Here is a 24,228-nt window from a genome sequence, read left to right as displayed (position 1 = left end):
CAAGGGCTCGAACCCTGGTCTAATCAAGAAGCGTCTGCTACGCACTGCCCTGGCTACGGAGGCACCACCACAGGAGGCACTGAATGGAGGGAGGTGTTTTACCAAGATCATTAATACATGAGTTGGAAGAAAAATGGGATGCTAGCAGCTCAGCTTTATCCCTGGCTGAAGTGAGAACAGAACCATCTGGTTTTGACAGAGGTAGGAGCAGAGATGGGTAAAAGTTGCTGCCAATAGCTTTGGCAAGAGACCAGAATGCTCGGCTTTTTTTTTTTTTTTTTTGTGTTAGTTGTTGGTGCATCGACTGCTTTGGCCATAATGCACCTCCCAAGGTTTTTACACAACTCTGATCCAAGCCCGAGGCGGGATTCAAACCCGTGACCTTTGGGTTGCCGGGCAGGCACTTTACCCATCTGGCTAGCCCGGTTGACAATGCTCGGCTACCATTAGGGCAGGAAGCAAGTTTTCTATTCTTAGCATGTTCAAAATCTAGTTTGGACTGATTAAGAAATGCTTTACAATTGTTGCGAGCTTTGGTGTAGGCAGAAAATTAAACTGAAGAATTGGAGACAAGCCAATTACGATGTGCAACAACCCTTGAACAGCCTTAGCACATTTATTGGAAAACCAAGGTTTAGATAAAGGACAAGATTTTAAAGTGGAGTGTGGAATAAAGGATTCCATTCCTACAAGAATAATTTCACTGACAATATCTGAAAAAAAGTTGACATCAGAAGTTTTGAAACAGTAATCCGACCAAGCAAAAGAAGAAAAGAAATCATACAGGTCATCCCATTTTGCATTCTTGTAATGCGAAACAATACGAAATTGCAAACAGCCATGAGATAAAGGCTCCATTGGAGAAGAGACAATCACCAAGTTGTGATCTGAGGTGCCTAAAGGACCACTCACTTCGACCGTGTACAGTCTGTCCTCGTATAGCACGATAGTTGCGTTCCTAGAAATCCTCGTGCAATGCAAAATCGTGCAATATAAACAACAGGCCCTATGGGAAAAGTAGGGTTATGTGCCGACCACCCAAGATTGAACACACATTTGGAACCAAAACATTACCAAACACAATAAATAATCGGGTAATTTTAATCGTTATAAAATACTTACGTATTTTATAACGATTAAAATACGTAATAAAAATAATATTATATTATAATAAAGTATTTTTAGTATTTTTTAATACTAAAAAAGTATTTTTTACGGATAAAATACGTATTTTATTCGTAAAAAATTTATTATATTAAATAAAATAATCGTAATAAAATACGTATTTTATAATACGTAAGTATAAATTATAATACGTAAGTCGTAATAAAATATTGCTAATGCTTTTGCTTCTATCGTAAGCAAACTTGCTTTTTGTTTGATTTTCTATCCAAACAGATGACAGCCGTTCCATACCTTCCAATTCTTTGTGTCTTAATCTAATGGATTTTAATTACACTTTGAGTTGTTCCCGCTATGAAAGTTGTTTTTATTTTATCTGCATTCTTTGTAATTCTCCGCGTTGCCTCATTTAGCCCTTTAGCACGTGCAATATCACATGGTCTTTCATTTCGCTCAAAGCGTTTAAGATTTTAATTACACTTTGGCCGACGGGGCTAGCCAGGTGGGGAAAGTGCCTGCCTGGCAAACCAAAGGTCGCGGGTTCAAATCCTGTCTTGGGCTTGGATCAGAGTAAAATGCAAAAAAACCTTTGGGAGGTGCATTATGACCACAGAAGCCGATGCACCAACAACTAACAAAAAAAAAAAAAAATTACACTTTGAGTTGTTCTTGCTATGAAAGTTTTTATTTTCTCTGCATTCTTTCTAATTCTCGTTGTTGCCTCATTTAGGCCTGTAGCACGTGAAATATCACATGGTCTTTCATTTCGCTCAAAGCGTTTCACATTTTTTCACTATCGACAGTGGTGGACTGGCCATAAGCCTTACGGGGGGGAAACCACGGTGGGCCGGAGGCTGGTGTGATTTTGGCCATAAACCGTAGTATGAGGCCACTACAAATTTTCCCTGGTAAGAATTTTTGACCCAGTCCGCCTCTGTTTATCGATATTGCTTCTTTTTTTTTTTTTTTTTTTTTTCCTCTCTGAATCTGCAGTTTCTTAGCCAGGACGCTTCCTTTTCACACCTTTTAAGTATTTTACTCATTTTTAGGGAATAAAGCACAATTACAAATGAGGTGGCACGCTTGATACACATAAACAAAGCTGCGCGCGTGTAGCAACTGAATAAACAACACCGTAAAGGCCGAGATACACTATTAACACCTCACATTTTACTAAAGCACATTTCTGGGGGTTACTACCATAAAACAATAAAAACAATTTCCAGTTGCGTTTCTGCTAGTGGAATCTGTTATAAACTGGTAGTAAACTCCATCTAATTGCATTTGCGATTATATCGATAGCTGGAATTGTGTTGGTTTTTACGTTATTATGGTGAAATGTGTTTCCCCTTCACTGATATAAAACACATAAATACATTTTCAGAATCTTCTTCGTTCCTATCGTGTTGCGTTCAGTTGGGGTGATTCCGCGTTCGACTGCCATTTCTTGTAAACACAAAGGCGAATCGTGCATAAGCGAATTCGGTTCGTGTTATATAAGATAACGTTCCCCTATTTATAAATCGTGTATGATCGAATTCGTGTAATGCAAACACGTGTTATACGAGGACCGAATGTACTTAGAAGGGTTGTTTGTGAGAAAAAGATCAAGCATGTTGGCTGTATGGTTAAGATTGTCCGGTATTCTGGTAGGTAAATGAACAATCTGTGCGAGGTCATTAGTAATTGCAAAAGCCTCAGCATCTCAACCATCTTGAAAAGTCGGTGTGACTAGAAAACGGAAGCCAGCTGTAGTTGTGAACATTAAAATCACCTAGGAAAATTACCTCATTTAGGAAATTGTACTGGAGAAAGTCAAGTTGCTCCACGTGATTAGTGGAGTTGGGAGAAGGTTAGAGATGGTAGATGAATTTGACAATATGGAGTAGAACAATTTTAAGCCAGAGAAGATCGAAATGAGGAGATTCCAAATTACCAAGTCTCTGACAGGGAATATTGGAATGGACATATGCAAAGTTCCACCTCATACAGCGAATAATTTTGGCAACTGAGATGAGTAGTAGTTGAATCATCCGATAACTGAGATTCCGTCATAAAAAGTACATATGGTTTGGCAGACTGTAAGTGGAAATGGACACCACTGAGATTAGAACTGAGACCATGTATATTTGTGAAATGAACTAGGAAGTGTTTGGGAGGTTTAGATCTTTTTGCAGATAAGTTTGCTCTATTAGTTTGACAATTCATGGTTTATTCAAAAGTAAGAAAAAGTGGGGGTGGGGGGACATGCTGTATGAAGTAATGATGTCCTTGATTAGGTCATTGAGGTTGTTGCAGACATTCTCTGAGACAAACATGCCAGACAAGCTGTGCTTGCTACCTGGAGTCTAAAATGCTGATGGAACTGATATTCGGGTGACACTCAAATCAAGTGGACCAAATTTCAGTAAAGTCTGGATGGTCTGTAACAGCGAAATCCTCTGCTTTCACCTTCACAACGGTGGGACTGTTTGTAATCCTGGGTATAACATCCATACTCAAGGACACTGGGGTGACCACCCAGGTTTGAACTATTGTTAGCAGTGGTCGAAGTGTGACACCCACACTAACAATGCCTCAATAGCATCAGCAAATATTCTTGTTCTATTGAAGTTTACTTCTCCCTGTAGAAGCAGTCTCTTCAGTTAACAAACAGACCATGGTGAGAAAAATTCTGCCCTGTGAGCCATCTCTCCATAGCCGAATTGATTGACAAGGTTCATCACATACTCCCTCCTATCATGTATGGGGCAGAATTGCAGACACTTTCAAATTTAATCCTAAATCCTAACTCACGACTTTTTCTCAACATTGCTTTATACTTGGTAAGTCCTTAGATCTCCTACTCTTAATCTCGTTAGTGCCAATGTGTATCACAGTATCACCCACTGTGCTCTTAAAGGATGATATCTGCTTTGCAACATCATCAATTTTTGCCCCTGGCAAACATAACCCTATTCTACCTATCCTTTTTGCACAATATATTTCACATTTTCTTGACAGTAACACTAACAGTTAATTTGTTAGTAGAGTCACTAATAATAGCTACCTCCTGTGGGACCAGTGCATTCTACCTTGGGTGTTGGCTGATGCACAACTGTAAGCTCTGGTTTTGAGGTAAGCAGCTAAGAGCTGTAATTTACTTCCATTTGTTGTTGTGGAAGTTGACAGCTTAAATAAATTCAAGACTGAATGAACTAGACAAACTTTTAGAGCGAATGGATGGGTGAAATGGGAAGGGGTTTTTTTTTTGGCTGATGCTAAAAAAAGCTTGCTTTCTTGCATCATATGCATATGCTAATGCCCCCAACTTACTTCCTTCGAGGGCAGCCACCCAATTTAGGTTTTCATAAATACTCATTAGAATGCTGAGTTTATGCCTAATATCCTCACAATCTCCACGTCGAATACACACAAGTACATCCCCCCCCCCTTCCCCTGGCTGTATCATGTCCCGTTCCAGATTGAACAACAAACATAACAAGTAGTACATTTTGTAAGGCCTTGATTCAGAGGACTCCCCCCCCCCTGCTCTCCCTGAGCCACATCACTTGCACTACTTTGAGCCCTTTGCTTTGCTGCTCTGGTTTCAGGTATGATTTCTGTTCAAATTCAGTTTAACTGAGAATAGTACACTTATGTAACAGACTTAAATAACATTTGCACCAATTATGCAGAAATAATACATGTTATGCTATCAAGTTTACATTATATGTATTACTTTATCGAGTTGATGCTTTGTGCTTGTAACATTACAAGTTAATTATAATAACTAATAAAATTATATATTAATGCCAACTTACATGATTCAAACTTTCAAGATGCCTATTTACCACAATTAAGACATTAGAATTCCCCTACCATGCACTACAGTACAAAGTTATGAGATACAATATTTGCACCAATTCACCAATAGAAAGGTTCTGCATATACTAAGTAGTAACTTACGAAGTCTCTAGCTGAATGTAAAAATAAAATAACAAATGTGACTAGGACTATAAAATAATAAACACGACTGTAAAGCTATTTATGGAATACAATTTAATATGCAACTTAGGTCAATAAAATAGTAAAACTTTTCAAAAACTTATCCACTCCCAACAGCTCAAAATTCTCCTACTAGTACATGGATACTCTCATTAGTGCACATGCAAGTATACGTGCCCCTCTTTTTTTTTTTTTTTTTTTTTTTTTTTACTTCTAGTAATCCTAATGTAGCTCATGTCCTGTCTGGGTAGAATTGCAGACAATTGAAAATTTAATCCTAATTTGCAATGTTTTTCTGTGTTTACTAAGTAACACTGACCTGTACTTACTAAGAAAATGCAAAATAGAAAATTCAATTGATAAGAAAATGTTTATTGCCAAGTATACATACAAACAGCAAAGTGTGTGTATGTATGTATATATATATATATATATATATATATATGTATGTATAAAAAGGCAAAGTTTCTTCCACAGCCAGAAAGATGCCAGATATAACTGGCAAAGAGGAAGCTGGCATCAAGATATCCAGTATCCTACCCATCAGGTTAGTAAATCGTAAGTTAGTATATAGTTAGTCGGTTAGGAAAATTGAAACACTACATTCTCTTCAATACATTCTTAACAGGGAATGCTGTATTATTTATAAAGTTACAAGAGATCATTCAGTTACATTGTTTACAATATGACTAAATTTATAGAGCTGGCTCAATTAGCACAAAAGAACGGGTCTTTGGTCTTAAGATTTTTTTGGCAATACTTCCTGTTTGTAACAAATTTACAAAGTTCCACATCTGGTGACTGTACAACTTTTACCATTTTCCTAGGGAGAAATCTATCAGCCACGTGCAACCTGTTTCTAGTGATAGTTGAGTATAGAGTGGAATCCTTCAATGAACAGTGTCCTGCAGATCAGGACCTGAAATACATCCTATTAGCATATTTACAGTGGCAGTGAGTTTGCTCACAAAGACTGTGTGGAGCCTTTTAGTGATTGCACCAGGGCTGTACTGCTGCTGATACGAAGAATGCCACTTTTTATGAGCTGCCCACCTGAGCAGCTAGTATTCAGAAGTGTACACTGGTTTCAGTGTTCTGGGAGCCACAACAGAGCCCATGTTTCTGCTCCATACAGGACTGCTGAGTGGACAGCTTTTGTGATACACTTCCTGATGCTAATATCCTTGACATAGAGGAAGTGTTGCTTTGCTTGCTATCTAAGTTTTGACATTATGAAAAGTCAACTTGGGCTCAAAAATAACTCCAAGATCAGTGTGAGTGGGCATATTAGAGATCTGAGGGGAATTATATAGCAATGGAATCACGGATGGTGCTGGCTTGAAAGAGAGGTCATTTGGCTGGGTTGAGACAGTACAAAATATGCTGCAACATCATTCAATTTGTCAGACAGATTGGCTGTGATAAGATTTATGTCATTAGTAGAGCTAATATGCATAATTAGCTTGATGTAATCTGCATGGAAAATTATATCCTATCTCCCCATGTAACAGAGGAACAAGCAGAGTAGTACATAATAGGCCTGACGACACCACCACCTTGTGAGACACCTGTGCTTACTTGGTGGGTGAAGGTTTTAACTGTTTACTGGGTGCATGGGTGGTAAATTCCATCAAAATGACAAAATGACAAAATCTGTTAAAGTGGCATGGATGTAAATTTTAGTTTTCCTTCCTTATTCCTTTTAAATTTGATCTACATCATCAACTGTTATTTTATTAAAGTCCAGCCATAAAAAAATAAAATAACATGTTTTTCTTAAGCCTAATTAATGTAGTAAAATGAGAATTTAAAATAATTAGTAGCATATCTCATGTAAAATTATTGCAATGCACCAGCTTCATGTGTTTTAATTGTTTTTGTTACTTCACATGTTAGTGTCTGGCTGCATCCAAATATTCAAGCATGTGGGCCTTGTGGTTAGCTCTTAATGATACTAGCCATAGCAACTATGCAGTGGTAATGAACAACATGGACAGAATGTATGTATAAAGTGCTCTGGGGGGCTAGGGTACATTCTAATTAATTATTTACTAAATAAAAAATATACATTTTCAAAATGAAAAAAATGGATTTTTTTTACAGTTGTCTTCATGATACATTGAAAATAAAGGTGGCATCAAAAAGTGAACATTTATAAAGTATTTCTTGCTTATTGTTAAAGTTATAAATGTGGTTACTTTATAAAGGTAAACCTTTAAAAAATAATAATAATAATTAAAAAAAAAAAAAAATTGTGGATCTGGTGAACAGTTAAAGAAAACCATTGAACTCGCTTGACATATAATGCCCTGCATATATTAATTTTAACTTGTTTATTTTATTTTTGTATCACTGATAATAGCTACAGATATCTTGCATGAATTTCACTTAAAAACAGTAAAGAAATGGTGTATAAAAACTCTATGTAGAAAGTTTATCCTTGAAATATTTTTAAATGTCTTTCTTCCGCTTCATTTTCTAGTAATTTTTTTTTTAATGAAATGGAGAGAATGGAAGAGAAAGTTCTCTCCCAACATTCAGAAAGCACTTGTATATATATATTATTATTATTATTATTTCAGTGGAGTGTAATGCAATGTGGGCACAGTTTTTGCATTGAATGTATCCGCATTTTAATTACTGATTATTCAGTCGGAGTGAAGAACTTTTCAATAAGGTGTCCAATATGTCGACAGCTTACTCCTCATGCAGAAATTAACTTCACAAGCTCTAGTATCACTGATGAATCAGACATGGATTATTCTGTCAAGGTAAGATTTATATAAAATGTTCTATACACTAACAAAGTCCATAGACAGCTTTAGGTTATTGGTATTTGAATATTGCTTAAAACTTGTCAATATCTAGTTTGACTTCATGTCACAAAAACTACCACCGCTTATGGCTGAAATACGTAGTGAACATAGTATGAGAAGACAGTTTTTGTACTGAATGTATTTGCATTTTAATAACTAATTATTCACTTTAAGTGAAGAACTTTTGAATAACGTGTACTCGACATCTTAAACTCACACATAAATTGTCTATGCATTCCATCACTTGGATCATGTGACCGGGAGAAATAAAAATGTCTCATCTTGAGGGACTGGTGAGTATAGGTTTGGCACACCCAGGGTCCTGAGCTGGATATCATCATTCTTCTCTTTCTTGGTTAATTTCTTTCTCTCTTTCTCTAACTCAGGAATTTGTTTTGGATGGTGCAGCATAAGCTTCAGGCTTTCTTGCACCATATGGCTAATAATAATAATATAACTTAACTATTTAGCAAATAGTGATTTTTTTTTTTTTATTAATTGAGAGAGGTATTTATATTTATTTATATACACACACACACACACACACACACACACACACACACACAAGGAGGTTTGGGTTTGAAAAGTTCATATGAAAGAGTAGTGGTACTGTGTTAAAAGTTTCTGAACTTAATGTAAAGCATTTCAAAGAGTAATGCACAAATTTTCATGCAGTTTCAATGACAACTCTTTTTTTTTTTTTTTTTTTTTTTTTGATTACAGGCCTTGAAGTCAAAAAAGTAGTATGAATGAATGAGGAAAGATGGACAAAATCAGTTACTGTGCAGTCATTCAATATTTGAGAAAAAAAGGACTAATGGCAAAGGGCAGGCCGTCCCAAGAGTGCCAGGAATGCACTGCACCCATGTGCTAAAATTCAAGGGGATGCCAAATTGCAATTTGTACCCTAGCACCACATTCCCTAGGAACTCCCCTGAATGAGGATATGGTTACAACATTGAGGGAAGAAGACCATTCCTATTCCCTGGTTAAGAAGTGAGCAGCAAAATTTAAGCAAGGGAGGGATAGCCTGGAAGATAACCCACATGTGGAAGACCTGCAATGTCCATCACTCAAGAAGTTGTTGATGGTGCACATGATCTGGTAATTTGTGATCAATGTGTTGGTATTTTGCCAGCCTCTGAAACATCTTATCTAAAAATGTGTACCACATAATAACAGAGGTTCTCAATATGAAAAAGGTGACAGCATAATGGGTCCCAAAGTTGTTGACAGCAGATCAAAAACACAAAAGAGCTTCCAAGTGAACATTTGCATAATTTTCAAGCAGATCCAAAAGCAGTCCAAATAGTGGAAATATGGCTACTCTCCCCTTCCAAAGAAAGCCAAGTTGATTCCTTCTGCTTGCAAGGTCCCCTTTTTTTTTTTTGGGATGCTGATGGAGTGTTTCTACGAGATTACTTTCAGAAAGGACAGGCAGTCACGGGAGCATATTGTGCAGACTTTTGAGGTGTTTGTGTGAAAACATCAAAGACAAACACTGAGGAAAACTCAGCAAAGGAGTCTTGTTTCAGCAGGACAATGCTCCTGTTTACAAGCTTGCAGCTTTGAAATCTCGAACCATCCCCCATATTTATCAGATGTAGCACCATCAGACTTTCAACTGTTTCGTAATTTGAAAAAATACCTGGTTGGAATTCGTTTTCTCAACAACAGTGACATTGTTGCTGCATTTCTAATGGCCCAAGAGAAAAGTTTCTTCACAGCTGGAATCAAAGTATTGCAGCATTGGTGGCAAAAGTGTATTGACTCCAAAGGGAACTATGTTAAAAAGTAACCTGTTACCAGACTTCTCAAATAAGCACTTAATATTTGGGCCATGAACTTTTCAAACACCCCTTATATATATACATATATATATATATATATACACAATTCTTTTATAGAAGTAGCAGCCCATTTTTGCAGTCTGAAGTACTCTTACTTCCTTTTGATAACTAAAAATGTATAATTTTGTTTGTATTATACCCATTTCCATAAGAGCTTCAGAAAACTGTTTTTCAAAAACAAGATTGCAGTAACCAAAGAACTAGAAGTAAAAAATAATTTATATCGTATACTTGGATTTTATAAGTACTTTTGATATTGCAAATAAGACTAGTGTACAATTTGAGTAGTGTGGCATTAAGGGCAAGTTAGTGCTATGGATAAAGGGTTGGTTGAGTGAGAGAAAACAGTGATTACCAACAGGCACTGCTCTTTGTGGAGTAATATTATTATTGGCATGCTGGATCTATGTTGTTTTCTATATTTATTAATGATATTGATGAAGGTATAGTCTATGAGTCTATGTTTGCTGATTATATGAAGATTGGCAGGATGATTAATGACAATAATCAGGGTATGTTACTGTGACAAGATCTCGATAAATTAGACAAGTGGGCTGAGAAGTGGCAAATAAAGTTTAACCTTGGCAAATGCAAGGTACTTCATATGGGTAGTATAATTCCAGATTAACATAACAACTGTAGTAGTCAAGGTAGTGGAGAATGAAAAGACCTACAGCTAATTGTGCAGTTAGATATGAAATTCTCTGAACAGTGCAGATAGGCTGTCTGTACAGCTCATGGAATTTGGAATTTTGCTAGCAGAGATAAGGAGGTGATTATCCTATCGTATAAAGAAAGAGGGCGCTGAATCTCTTTAAAAGTTACAGCTGTCAGTTACAGGCTCCGCAAAAACGATAAGTGTTTGCCTTTTATTTACATGATTGTTATTTTATATTGTACTTAATACGTAGTCATATAGTTATAGTTACACTGGTTATTTTTAATTTTTAATTTAGATAAAGAGTTTTTGTGGATTTTACTTACGATAGGTAAAACCGTTATTTCGTTCCATTTTTGTAGCCATTGTTTTTGGATATAGTGGTAGGGAATTCAAATTTTTTAATTGAGGTAGCTAGGTAGCTCTAACGCATAATTATATAGTAATACGCTTCACTGTTTCTATTTAATAGTTTCTATTCAAATACTATTGACATTTAATTTATTGATTTTATTAATTTAAACTACCATGCCCCAAACTAGAGCAGCAAAGCAACGGGCACAAAGTGGCAGGAGTGCTGTGACTCGGGGGGAGAACTGAGGGGGGCAATTCTCCAACGCATCACAGCCTAAAAAAATGTGCAACTTGTGAAATGTTTGCCGAACTCTCTGGAACGGAACATGATATTGCCATGGGGGATGTCTTTGTGTGTGCGCGATGTAAGGAGTGTAAGGAAATCAGGCGACAACTCAGCGTTGTTATGGGCCTATATGAGAGTTTGAAGGACAGGGTGGATGCCCTCGAAAGATCTACATTGAGGGGCCCATCAGGCTCTCAGCTGCCCACATCAACGCCAGAGCTTGCACTTGGTCATCACGCAACACAGCGGCAACCCCTAAGGCAGAATGCGCTGGTCCCACAGGAACTAGTTGTTGTTGGTGACTCTATTGTCAGGGAAACGGGGAACATCCTTTGTAAAAAGGATAGGTGGAACAGGACCAGGGTATGTCTGCCAGGGGCAAAGGTTGATGACGTTGTAGAGCGGATATCATCTTTCAAGGGCACAAAAGGTGATATAGTTGTACACGTTGGCACTAATGATATTAAGAGTAGGAGACCGGCGGAATTACTCAACAAGTACAGGTCACTGTTGAAAAAAAGCCGTGAAATAGGGTTGAATTTGAAAGTGTCTGCAATTCTGCCCAGACACGATAGGAGGGAGTACATGATGAGAGCCTTGTCGATCAATTCGGCCCTGGAAAGATTGTGCAAGGCTCAAGGGGTAGAATTTTTTTCAGCCTGGACTGTACTTGTTAACAGGAGAGATTGCTTCTACAGGGATGGGATACACTTAAATACAAAGGGTGCAAGAATATTTGCTGATGTTATCGAGGCAGTGTTAGGTGGGTCGGAAAACTGCTAGTTTGGGGGGATACAAAGACTAATAGTTTAACAGTAACCGCAGGCAAGAGGTGAAGGTGATTCTTGCACAACTTCTATTAGAATAAGAAGCTACCTGGAGCGAGGGGTGTTGGGAGTTTCAGGGACGGATGGTAGTCATCATGGAATAGTTGGGTATATGGGATGTGTTAGGGTAACAAGGAATAGGCATAGGAGCATGTATGCTTGCATGTATACCAATGCTAGAAGTATAGTAAATAAATTTGATGAATTTGAAGTGTTGGTCAAGACATCAAAGGCAGATATTATTGGGATAGCAGAGACGTGGTGTCACAAAGATATAAGGAATGCAGAACTGGAATTTGGGGAGTACAATGTGTACAGAAAGGACAGACAGGACAGAAAGGGAGGGGGTGTTATGCTGTTAATTAATAAAAACATAAAATCAAAGGAAGTGCACCCAGTTAATATAGATGAACAGTGCTCTGTTGAGTCAGTTTGGTGTGAGATAAGCACTGCGAAAGGAAAAATAAGGGTAGGAGTGTGTTATAGGCCTAATGACTTGAATGAGTACAATGAACAATTGTACAGAGAAATAGAGTGGGCCAGTAAATCTGAATGTCTTATAATGGGGGATTTTAACTTCCCAGATATTGACTGGAACTTGTGGATTGGTCACTCACACACTAGTCAGACTTTTGTGGATTTATTGGATGATTGTTTTCTGCAGCAGCATGTTCGAGAGGCAACCAGAGAAAGTAACACTCTTGATCTGGTTATCAGCAGTGATCATTCGTGTATTAAGAATTTGCAGATAAAGGAACCACTAGGTGGCAATGATCACAGTGTGCTGAAGTGGGATTTACTCAAAGAGGTAACTACCGTCAGGGGTAAAGGAAAGGGTTTTTGCTTCCGTAAAGGGGAGTACAGTGGGATCAACTGACGATGTTACCAACAGTAAATTCTAAGTGGGAAGCATTCAAGGAATTAATCGTGGAAGCTACTAGACTTTATATACCGATTAAGAAATATCGTTCAAGGTTTAGGCCTAAATGGTTATCAAATGAACTAATGAGACTCGTGACAGAGAAGAAAAATGCATGGGATGCATATAAATTATCAGGTGACGCAGAAGCCTGTGGCAGATATAAGCTAGTCTGTAATCAGGTCACAAAGGAGGTTCGGCAGGCGAAGGCGGATAACGAGAAATCTTTGGCAAAAGATGCTAAGAAAAACAGCAAGGATTTCTTTACTTATATAAACTCTAAAAGGAAGGGGATGAATATGATTGGTCCACTTGACATCGATGGTTCGACTGTTGATGATCCTGCACAGATAGCAAACAAACTGAATGAGTATTTTGCATCTACATTCACACGTGAGGAATTATTACAGTTTGAAAATGGAAGAAGGTTATCAAATTGTAGCAGTGTGCTTAATGATTTTGTAATAACTGAGAGCAAAGTGGAGGAGAAATTGTTGAAGTTAAACATAAGAAAGGCACCTGGGGTGGATGGGATCTGTCCAGTTATTTTAAAGGAGGCGGCAAAGCAACTAAGCAAACCCTTAGCCATAATTATGAGAGCATCCTTGGACTCAGGGGAGGTTCCCACGGACTGGAGATGTGCAAATGTGTCCCCAATTCACAAAGGTGGATCGAAGGGTGACACGAGTAATTACAGACCAGTTAGTTTAACTTCTGTTCCGGGTAAAATAATGGAGTCACTGGTTAAAGATGCATTGCAGGATCATCTAGACAAGACTGCAGCAATAATTCAAACACAGCATGGGTTTGTTAAGGGAAAGTCTTGTCTGATAAATTTGATTGGTTATTATGATGTGGTCACAAAGGAACTGGATGCAAAAAATAATTTTGATATCATATACTTGGATTTCAGGAAAGCTTTTGACACTGTTGCGCATGGAAGACTGCTGTACAAATTGGAGCAGAATGGTATTAAGGGTAAGTTGCTACAATGGATAAAAGGATGGTTAAGTGGGAGAAGACAGAGGGTGGTAATCAATGGGTGCTGCTCTTCGTGGACTAATGTTATTAGTGGAGTCCCACAGGGTTCGGTGTTGGGTCCACTATTGTTTTGTGTATTTATCAATGATATTGATGAAGGTATATCAGGCTTAATGTCGAAGTTTGCAGATGACACAAAGGTTGGCAGGGTTGTTAATGACAGTAATGGCAGTGTGCTACTGCAACAGGATCTAGATAATTTGGGCAGATGGGCTAAGAAGTGGCAACTGAAGTTCAACCTTGACAAATGCAAAGTACTGCATATGGGTAGAAGTAACCCCAGAGAAACGTACCAACTGTGTGGTGGTAGAAAATGAAAAAGACCTGGGAGTAATTGTGCAGTCAGATATGAAGTTTTCTGAGCAATGTAGACAGGCTGCTAGGGCAGGTCATGGGGTTTTCTCAATGATATATAGGAATTTTGCTAGCAGGGAAAAGGAGGTGATTGTCCCTCTGTATAAGGCAATGGTCAGGCCACGCCTTGAGTACTGCGTACAGGTCTGGAGGCCTCATTTTAGGAAGGATGTAGATTTGCTTGAGCATGTACAGAGAAGAGCAACACGATTGGTGAGGGGAATGAAGGGATTCTCTTACCAAGAGAGGCTTAAGTTCTGCAAATTGCAGTGGCTGGAGACTAGGCACCTGCGCGGTGATCTGATTGAGGTCTATAAGGCCTTGAATGGGTTGAGCACGCTGAATTCTGATGGGATCCTTCCACTTGTTCAGATTACGAACCTAAGGGGACATAAGTTCAAATTAAGAAAGGACAGATGTAGAATAGATGTGCGGAAATTTGTCTTTAGCCAGCGGGTGGTTAATTGCTGGAACAAACTTCCATCTGTCGTTGTGGAAGTTGATAGGTTAAATAAATTTAAGGAGGAACTGGACAGGCATTTGGAGGGAATGGTGTGATTTTTTTTTTTTTTTTTTGGCTGATGCTGCATAAGCTCCTACACTTGCTTTCTTGCATCATGTGCCACTACTACTATAAGGCAAGGGTTAAGCCACATCTTGAGTACTGCATACAGGTCTGGGTGTCTCATTTTAGGAAGGATGCAGATCTGCTGGAACATGTACAGAGAAGGGTAACAATAATAGTGATAGGAACAGAAGGATGCTTTTACCAAGAAAGGCTTCAATTCTGCACAGTGCAAGCCATGCAATTATCTGGAGACTAGGTATCTACGAGATGATCTGTTTGAAGTGTTTAAAGCTTTGAATGGATTGAGGAAGCTCAATGCTGGTGGCATTCTTCCTCCTTAGGTTACACACATAATGGGACAAAAATTTAAATTGAGGAAGGATTGTTGCAGAAGGAAGGATTGTTGTTGAAGGATTTAAATTGAGGAAGGATTGTTGCAGGATAGGTGTGCAGAAGCTTGCCTTGAGCCAGCGGGTGGTTGATTGTTGGAACAAACTTTCATCTCTTGTTTCGAACGTCAGTAATTGAATAAATTCAAGAGAGAACTAGACAAACTGTTGGATGGGATGGACAGGTGATAAAGTTTTTTTTTTTTTTTTTTTTTGCTGATGATGTATAAGTTAGTTTTCTTGCATTCTTTGCTTCTATCAGGGAAATTAAAAGAAACTACACAATTTTGAGAGTCAAATTTGTGAAATGAATTGAAGTGGAGGCATGAAGCTGCAATCCCTGTTCAAGGGATTGCAGCTTCATGCCTCCAATAAGCAGTGCTTCCTTATTGGAGACATGAAAAAGTGATATTGTAGCAGATGTACGAAATCAGAGAATTTACCCTTTGGGTGTTCACTTCCAGTATACTAGGTGCACTATTTCACAACTTGAACATGTGGTAATACCTAGTTACTAACAGTCCACCATCATGAAGATGCAAGCAGAGCATTTGGTTGTCACAGAACAACCAGACTTTGTGAAATTTGGTCCACTTGGATTCACAAATGGCACCGAATATTAGTTCCATCAAAAATATTCTTCCATGTCACACATGGAAGAATATTTTTGATAATCCTCAGGGACCATTTCATGTAACATTTGAAGAAAGACTACAATTTTAATTCTTGAATGAAAATGAATATCCATTTCACTGTCAATAAAATTATATCTTAAATTTCTGATCCAAGATCCTATACGTATTAGGATCTCGGTTCACTTTAATATGGAAATTAAGGCATTCTGACAAGCACAATCAAGATATTTAGTACTGCTGTACATAAATATCAAACTTAATCTTTGGTGTAGAACATTAATATAAATAAAGGAGATTAACTGTCATTTTAAATATTAAAAAATACATCCTCTAGTTTGATCTTATTTGACTGTTTCAAATCTATACTCTTACTAATTTTAATGTTTGCTATAGGGAAGCCATTCAACCAAAGTAGAAGGAATAGTGAAATGTTTGCTACAGATTTGCCACAAAGATCCTGATGCTAAAGCTCTAGTGTTTTCAACAGTAAGCCTTTCTTTTTATGTGACTTTCAGTTACTAGTTTATAAATTTTCCAAAGAGCAAATATCTGAAAATGATTTTCAGATATTTGCGCACACACACAAAATCACAAAAGTATCACTATATTGAAATAATTTGATGTGAGTCAGTGAGTCTGAAAACCTAGTTAGGAAAAAATTAACACTGCTCCCCAAAAAATGAATTATTTCTATGGCTTTATGACCACCTATATACTATTTCCACTAAAATTTTAGAAAATACATCAGCCAAGCCATTAACGAGTGTATTTAATCGATGGTGAAGAATTCACATTTGTAATAAATAATTTCTTTATTATTATAATTCGCTTGGTTTTAAAATCATTGTTTAAGCATAAACTGTTGTTTTGTTGACCTTTATTTAACATTACATCTATGGGGAAATAAATTCCTGCTTTACAAGTTTTCGCTTTACGGGTGCACACTAGGAACACATTAAATGGTAAGGTTGGGAACTACCTGTATATCTTATTCACTAGAGTTTTGAATGGGAGTGGTAGGTTTCAAAATTCGAAAAAACAAAAGGGCACCAATTTTTTTTTTTTTTTGGACACTGGCACAAGAATACCTTTGTGATGCAGTGATTTTTTTTGTGTAGCCACTGACTCCAAATGGGCCCTTGCACCCGTTCATTGCTTCAGTGATAGAAAAACATATACAGAAAAATGTCAGCTAATAAATTATTTTTATTTTAACATAAGACAAATACTGCAATAACATGACATTCAAATCTAGTATCTGTGTTTTATATTGCCCTTACGCTATTGGGGTGGGGAGGCTAATGGCTATCTGAAGTGTTCCCAATATTTTCACCATCAGTGTAGTTACACCGGTTCCAGGCGTCACTGCCCCGGATTTCCCCTAATGTACCCAATACCACGACAAAAGTCTCTAGGCCCCCGATAAGCAGAAATTTCAATCCTGCCCATTGTAGCTTCAACAGCATTGTGATAAAAATTGAGTAATCATTTTATTGACCCCACTTAAACCCTTTCTTGTTCTACTTATTGGTTTTTATACTGGCATGGATGAGAGTATTGGCAGAGGGCTAAACGAAGTTTAGCAATACATAACAATATTTATTAACAGAAAAGTCATGCATACAATCCAGTTTCACCACACATTGTTAACATAAATCCTATATATTGTATCTATCTAAATCTGTGATAAAAGCAATAATACAAAGGGTACTAGGAAAGTTTTGCAATATGACGCAACAATGAATCACAGGAAGCTGCTGGTTGCTGCATGTTGAGACATGTTCACACGTGCATAGTGGCCGCCGCGCCAAGTCGATGGGCTCAGTTATTCATTAGTAGTGAGAGTGTAAAGTGCTTGCGATGGCATCGTGGTCACGAAATGAGATAAGGACAGTTTTGTGGTATAATTTCGTGCGTGGTTTAACCATAGACCAGTGCTTAGAAGAAATGACTCTTACACTAGATGATGATTGTCCACATCGTACAACGACATTCAGGTGGTATAGAGAATTCCAAAGGGGAAATTTCACTCTGGAGGATTCTGAGGGGCCGGGAAGGCCACGAACGTCAGTTACGGAGGAAAACGTTACTGCTGTGAGGAAAATGCTTGACGAAAACAGGCGAGTGACCTATCAACAGATAGAGGATACTTTGGGCCTAAATGCACCAGCAATTCGTTCGATTCTGCAAGATCATTTGCACGTGAAGAAACTTTGTTCTCTCTGGGTGCCGCATCAACTGACTGAAGAGCAGATGACACGACGTGTGACTTGGTGCCGGGAGATGTTAAAAAAGTTTGATAAGGGACAATCTCGGTATGTGAACAACATCGTGACAGGTGACGAGACTTGGCTGTACTATTACGATCTGCCGACCAAGGCTCAAAACAAAGTTTGGGTCTTTGATGATGACGACGACACACCATAATTGTCAGAAAATCCCGATCTGCAAAGAAGAAAATGATAGCTGTATTTTTCAAATCGAGTGGAATTGTGGAACATGTCGTTTTGGACACGCAGAAGACAGTCACAGCTAAGTGGTATACTGAACAATGCCTGCCTAAAGTCATTGGATCTATGAAGAACCTGCGGCCAAAGTCAAGAATGGTACCTGGTACAACACCTGGTACCTCCATCACGAAAATGCTCCAGCTCACCGCGCCAAAGCCTGCACCGAATATTTGACCACGACAGGACTGAAACTTCTTGAGCACCCTCCCTACAGCCCAGACCTTGCTCCCTGCGACTTTGCACTGTTCCCGCATGTGAAAATGAAGCTAAAAGGGAGGCGGTTTTCCAGTGATGAGGACCTTCTACGGGCTTGGGACAACGAGTGTGCTTTACTCCCTAGTGAAACTTGGCAGAACTGGTTTAAAGATTGGTTTCGGAGGATGGAGAGGTGTATTGAATGTAGAGGAAATTACTTTGAAAAAATTAAATAAACAAAGCTGTATTGCAAAACTTTCCTAGTACCCTTTGTACATTCATAGTTGTAATATAGTGAATGCCATTATAACAACCATCATCACATCTTGGAACCGTTGTTTTGCTAGCATTAGTAGAGGTATACAATGCAAAAAAGCAAGCTTATGCAGCATAAACCAAAAAAAACCCTCCCATTTCACCCCTTCATTCGTTCCAAATGCCTGTCCAACTCAGCCCATTTATTTAGGCTATCAACTTCCACAACAAAAGATGGAAGCCTGTTCCACCAATCAACTACCCGCTAGAGGCAAATTTCCGCACCTCTATTCTACAACTATCTTTCCTCAATTTGAAACTGCCCCCTCAGGTTCTTAGTCTGAGCAAGAGGAAGAAGCCCATCAGCATTCATTGCCTTATACACCTCACAGGTGCCTACTCTCCAGGCACTGCAATTTGCAAAACTTAAGCCTTTCTTGGTAAGAGCACCCCTTTGTTCCCCCTCACCAATCTTGTTGCCCTTCTTTATACTCGTTCTAGCAACTCTACATCCTTCCTAAAATGAGGCCTCCAGACCTGTACACAGTACTCTAGATGTGGCTTTGTATAACGGGATAAACACCTCCCTATCCTTGCTAGCAAAATTCCTGTATATCAATGACAAGACACCATGAGCTACTCTTGCAGCCCGTCTGCACTGCTCAGCGAACTTCATATTTGACTGCACAATTACTGTAATACTCTTGATCTGATAATCAGATCAAGAGTATTACTCCCTCTGGTTGCCTCCTAAACATGCTGCTGTAGAAAACAATCATCCAATAAATCCACAAAAGCCTTGCTAGTGTGTGAGTGACCAACCCACAAATTCCAGTCAAGCTCTGGGAAATTAAAATCTCCCATTATAAGACATACACTGATTTACTGGCCCACTCTATTTCTCTGCACAATTGCTCATTATATTCATCAGATTCCTTAGGCCTATAACACATACCTAGTCTCATTTTTCCTTTCCAGTGCTTATGTCACACCAAAGAGACTCAACATTGCATTGTCCACCAAAATCAATTGGGTGTGTTTCTTAACTAACAGCATAACCCCCTCCTCCCTTCCTGTCCTCGTCTATTCTTTCTGTACACATTGTATTCCCCAAATTCCAATTCTGCACTGCTTATGTCTGTGTGACACCACATCTGTGATATCCCAACAATATCTGCCTTTCATGTCTTGACTAGCACTTCTAGCTCATCAAATTTATTAACTATACTCCTAGCATTGGTGTATATGAAAGTACACGTGCAGCTGTTCCTACTCTTTGTTACCCTAACACAGCCCATATATTTACTTGTTCCACTATGACTCCCGACAGTCCTGGAAATCTCCATTACTTTGCTTTCCAGGCTGCTGCTCATTTTAATAGAAGCAGTGCAAGAATCACTTTTGCCTCTGCCTGTGGCCACCGTTAACCTTTTAGTCTGTATCCCCCAAGCTAGCAGTTTTCTGACCCACCTAACACTGCCTCGATAGCATCAGAAATATTCTTGTACCCTTTCTATTTAAGTGCACACCATCTCTGTTATTTACCATGCTATCATTAAATGAAAGTAAAACAATGGTTACTAGATTCAATAGTATAAAGCAAATATTAGGCATTAGGAAAACATTAGGCAGATATATATAAATAAAACTTGGGAATTCTGTCAGTTCTCATTACATACAGATATCTATCCTGTTGTGACTATCCTCCCTCTTTTTGTCATCCTGCTCTAATGTTTACTTTATTGTAAATCTCCTATATTACTTGAAACAGTATGGGTTATTCTCTTTCATTATTAGTTTAATAAACATTTAAGCTTTTAGGAAGGAAGCATTTGATTTAATCAATCCATGCTATTTCAGCTATTACACCATGCATACAAAAAGAAACGGTTCACTTACCAGGCCAAGTTACTTTCTTCAGGAAAGGATTTCTTTCTTCCAGTGGAATCCTAGGTCATTGTCTTCTGTGGACTTCTAGTCACTCTTTCCAGCCTCTCTCATTCTCTCTTCTTTTCCAGCTTCACCCACTGAGACTAACTGCAACGATGCCAACAGTGACCACACCCAACGATCACAATGACCACTGCTCTCCTTTTTGGTTCCCATTGACTGTTCAGGGAGGGAAATTTTAGACTTATGACACCTGATAACATGAAAGATAACATACAGATAAAAGGGATCTTTGATTATCTTCCATGTCACAGAATCAGAGCACCCACAGATACATATTTGCTCTCTAGCATTTCCTTTTTTTTGGATATTGTCACACAATATCAACTTTGGACATGTTTTTGTAATGGGTGGCACCTAGAACGTCAGTTCATCTCTGCCTCGTATCTCTGTGAAGATTAGTACCACTGTAGAAGGGGCAGAAATAAGTAGTGTATGTTTGTGTGTATTGTGTGTGTTCTGTTGTTGTGTCTGACTGCTTGGCTACCCAGAATCATCAGTCACCTGGATAGATGATTCTGGGTACTCGTCCACACCACGGGAAGGTGGGCCAGTCTCAATGGAGCTCGCACTGTCTCAATTCGAGACTCTGACCCACCTGATGTTGGCAAAATATCAACTATGTATCTTGCCTCCACTGCAGCAGTAAAGCATTTTTATATATATCTGTTGATGTGGGAACACAGTGTCTCTTCTTTTGCTTTCTGCCCGTGTTATCATTTCATATCGAGTGAACTCTTCCAGTGTTTATAGCCTTCCCTGACCTATATGTGCTTCTCCAAGATATCATGTTCTTGCATTATACCCATAGGCCTCAGAGTTTCTTACCATTCAGTTAGAGCGAAAAGTTTCGTAATCTCCCTCATCCAACACCGCCTTCTTTTAAGGTAACATTTACTTTTATTCTTTTGAGAAATACTGTAATGTTTTAATAAGTAGGGTTTCAAAAGTATCATGAATAAAACAAGATATAGTAATAGTAATTTGGTGATTAGGAAGGAGCGAAACATTTACTCCATGTGGTGAAACTACAGCAGCAGCATTTTCGATAAAGATTGCCTATTCCCCACCCATTTATCAATCACACACACACACATGAAACTTTTAATTGAAAACTTTTGTAATCCACTGAGTAATGAATTGATCCTCACCAATCAGCCAACTATCATAAGCACAACTGTAGGGTTAAGGTATACTCACAAGGAGAGAATTTTGTTGACACTATACTGGTGCAGTGTATTTTTATTGTATCCATATTATATTATTATGTAGCTAATTTGGTTGAATTAAAGTATGAAGCTTGCCCATGGATCTTTGCAACAGAAACTCCTGGCTACTTGTAGCTCTTCCTACTGATACTTGATGGCTGGCTACTAATGACTGCAATTTTCTGTGGTAGTGAGTGAAGTTTTGTGAATGGCTTCACCTGGCAGTGTTTTGTTTGTTTTTCATATTAATCAGGTTAATCTTAAGTATACTATAATGAAAAATAAAAAAAATATAAAATGTGAGGTTACTTTATACAACTTTCACGAGGAATTCAAGCCAAAAAAACCAGCATTACTGTATTTTTATTTTTGTTTGAATCCCTCTCGAAGTACAGTATTAAAAAAAAAAAAAGGAGGTTAGGTTAGTTTTTATGTGGGTTGACCTTAAGTATACCGAACTGAAAAAAAAGTTAGGATTCGCGGGGGGGATAAGATTATTGTAATTCCCCCCCGCACGCGCGCCCTGAATCCCTCCTGAACTCGTACAAAGTAATCTTACCTTTTTTTTTTTACTCAGTAGGTTGTTGTTTGGGGTTTAATGGCGCAAGAGCGGCTTCGGCTATATTGCGCCTACTAGTAGGTGATCTTAAGTATACCGTACTAAAAGAAAGAGTTAGGTTAGTTTGTACGACTTTCAAGAAGGATTGATTGGGGGGGGGGGCTAATTATTCTACTTTTTTTTTTTTTCTTGAATCCCAACAATTTCAGCCAGGATTATTTTTCCTTGTTAACCAAATGAGCAATAATTAACAACCTAAACACATTCTAACATAAAAAACCAAGATGAAATGCCTTACAAGGCAAAGTATTGATAAAACCCGTAATTATTCACAGCAGTACATCTACCAAGTAGACAGGAGTTGCTGTCACAAAGAACCATGTGGAAGCCTTGTATGCTTTAGTTTGACAGTTAATTCCATTAAATTAAAAGTTTAAAACCTATTTATTTATGTGTGATTCTTTATGCGCATATTTTTCCAGTGGCAAGATGTTTTAGATGTCATTGCAAAGGCTTTAGAAGAGAATAATATATCATATATTAGTCTCCATGCCAATAACAACTTTCAGGTAGGAAATATCCAAAATTCAATTCTAGTATAAGCTTACATTATCCTAAAATTTTTAATAGCATTTCAACATATTGATTTGTATATGATGCTGTTCTTTAGTGGCATGATGTAAAATGATAACCACCAACAATGCATTTTTTTTTTAGTTTTCATTAAAAATATCACAGTGAAAATATTATTAACAATTATTCAGTTATCGAAAATTACACATTTTAACTTTTGATAGCTTCAATTAATATGCTTTGTATGGCACAGTGGTTAATCATGGCTCTGGAGGCCAAGCAGTTTAGTATTAAGATTGGCAAATATGATATAAGAAAGCAAAACTTATACAACACCAGCTAAAAAAAAACTCAACACACACACATCCCTTCCAATAATTCATCGAAATCTCCTCCCACAACACCAGGTAGAAGTTTATTTCAACAATTGATTATTGTTTGGCTGAATGAGAATTTCCATGCATCTATTTCACAATCATTCTACATGGTGATTTAAAAGTTCCATTCATAGGGGGGGGAATGCATTCAAAATGCAATTACGCACTTAACACCATTCAATTAGATCACCACGCAGATTCAATTAGATCATTCAATTGAATGATCTAATTGAACCATTCTTAACACCATTCAATTAGATCACCATTGTTCCCTGTTAAGAATATCCTTTTGCGCCCCCCCCCCCAGTTAATCTCAGTGCTCTTCTCTGCACCCTTTCCAACAGATCTATATCCTTCTTAAATGAGGTTTACAAACCTGTATACAGTATGTATTCTAGCTGTGGCACCTTTGTCTCATTACTTTATACAATGGGTTGATCACCTTTTGATCTGCTGGCAAAGTTCCTGTATATCATTGCCATGACCCCATACACTGTTCTAGCAGCTGGTTCAGAGAATTTCATTTGTTTGGTGCCACCCAAATTGTATTCCACTAAGGATTACTGCTATCCTCATGGAGACCTTGCATTTATCACTGATAAATGCAAGGTCTCCATGCACCTCAAGTTTTACCTCAAGTTTTTGAGTATCTGCAAGGATGAATGGGTCGTTGTCAAGATCTTTCTGACATTAAACATGGAATGATTGTGGAGGAAAGATGTGTAGGTGCCATTATCTTGACAACAGCCAACATGGTTAAGTGTTCCTATTCCGTGGTATCATGAATCTTTCATG

At 38.1% G+C, this 24,228-nt stretch overlaps 1 protein-coding gene across 1 annotated transcript in view; it reads left to right on the top strand.

Annotated features, from left to right (window-relative positions):
• The window catches only part of LOC150081954 (E3 ubiquitin-protein ligase SHPRH), a 504,999-nt gene that overhangs the window by 476,143 nt on the left and 4,628 nt on the right, over positions 1-24,228 (top strand). Inside the window, exons 19-21 of the mRNA XM_090380382.1 lie at positions 7,692-7,880; positions 16,200-16,292; positions 22,966-23,052. Coding sequence (XP_090236508.1) covers positions 7,692-7,880; positions 16,200-16,292; positions 22,966-23,052 — 369 coding nt within the window. The remainder of the gene's footprint in view (positions 1-7,691; positions 7,881-16,199; positions 16,293-22,965; positions 23,053-24,228) is intronic.

This window comes from Mastigoproctus giganteus, chromosome 8 (assembly GCF_048544385.1).
Source record: "Mastigoproctus giganteus isolate SK-2022 chromosome 8, ASM4854438v1, whole genome shotgun sequence".
NCBI classification, from domain to species: domain Eukaryota; kingdom Metazoa; phylum Arthropoda; class Arachnida; order Uropygi; family Thelyphonidae; genus Mastigoproctus; species Mastigoproctus giganteus.
The sequence above is the reverse complement of the archived record's forward strand: the minus strand, read 5'-3'. Positions and strand labels throughout refer to the sequence as shown.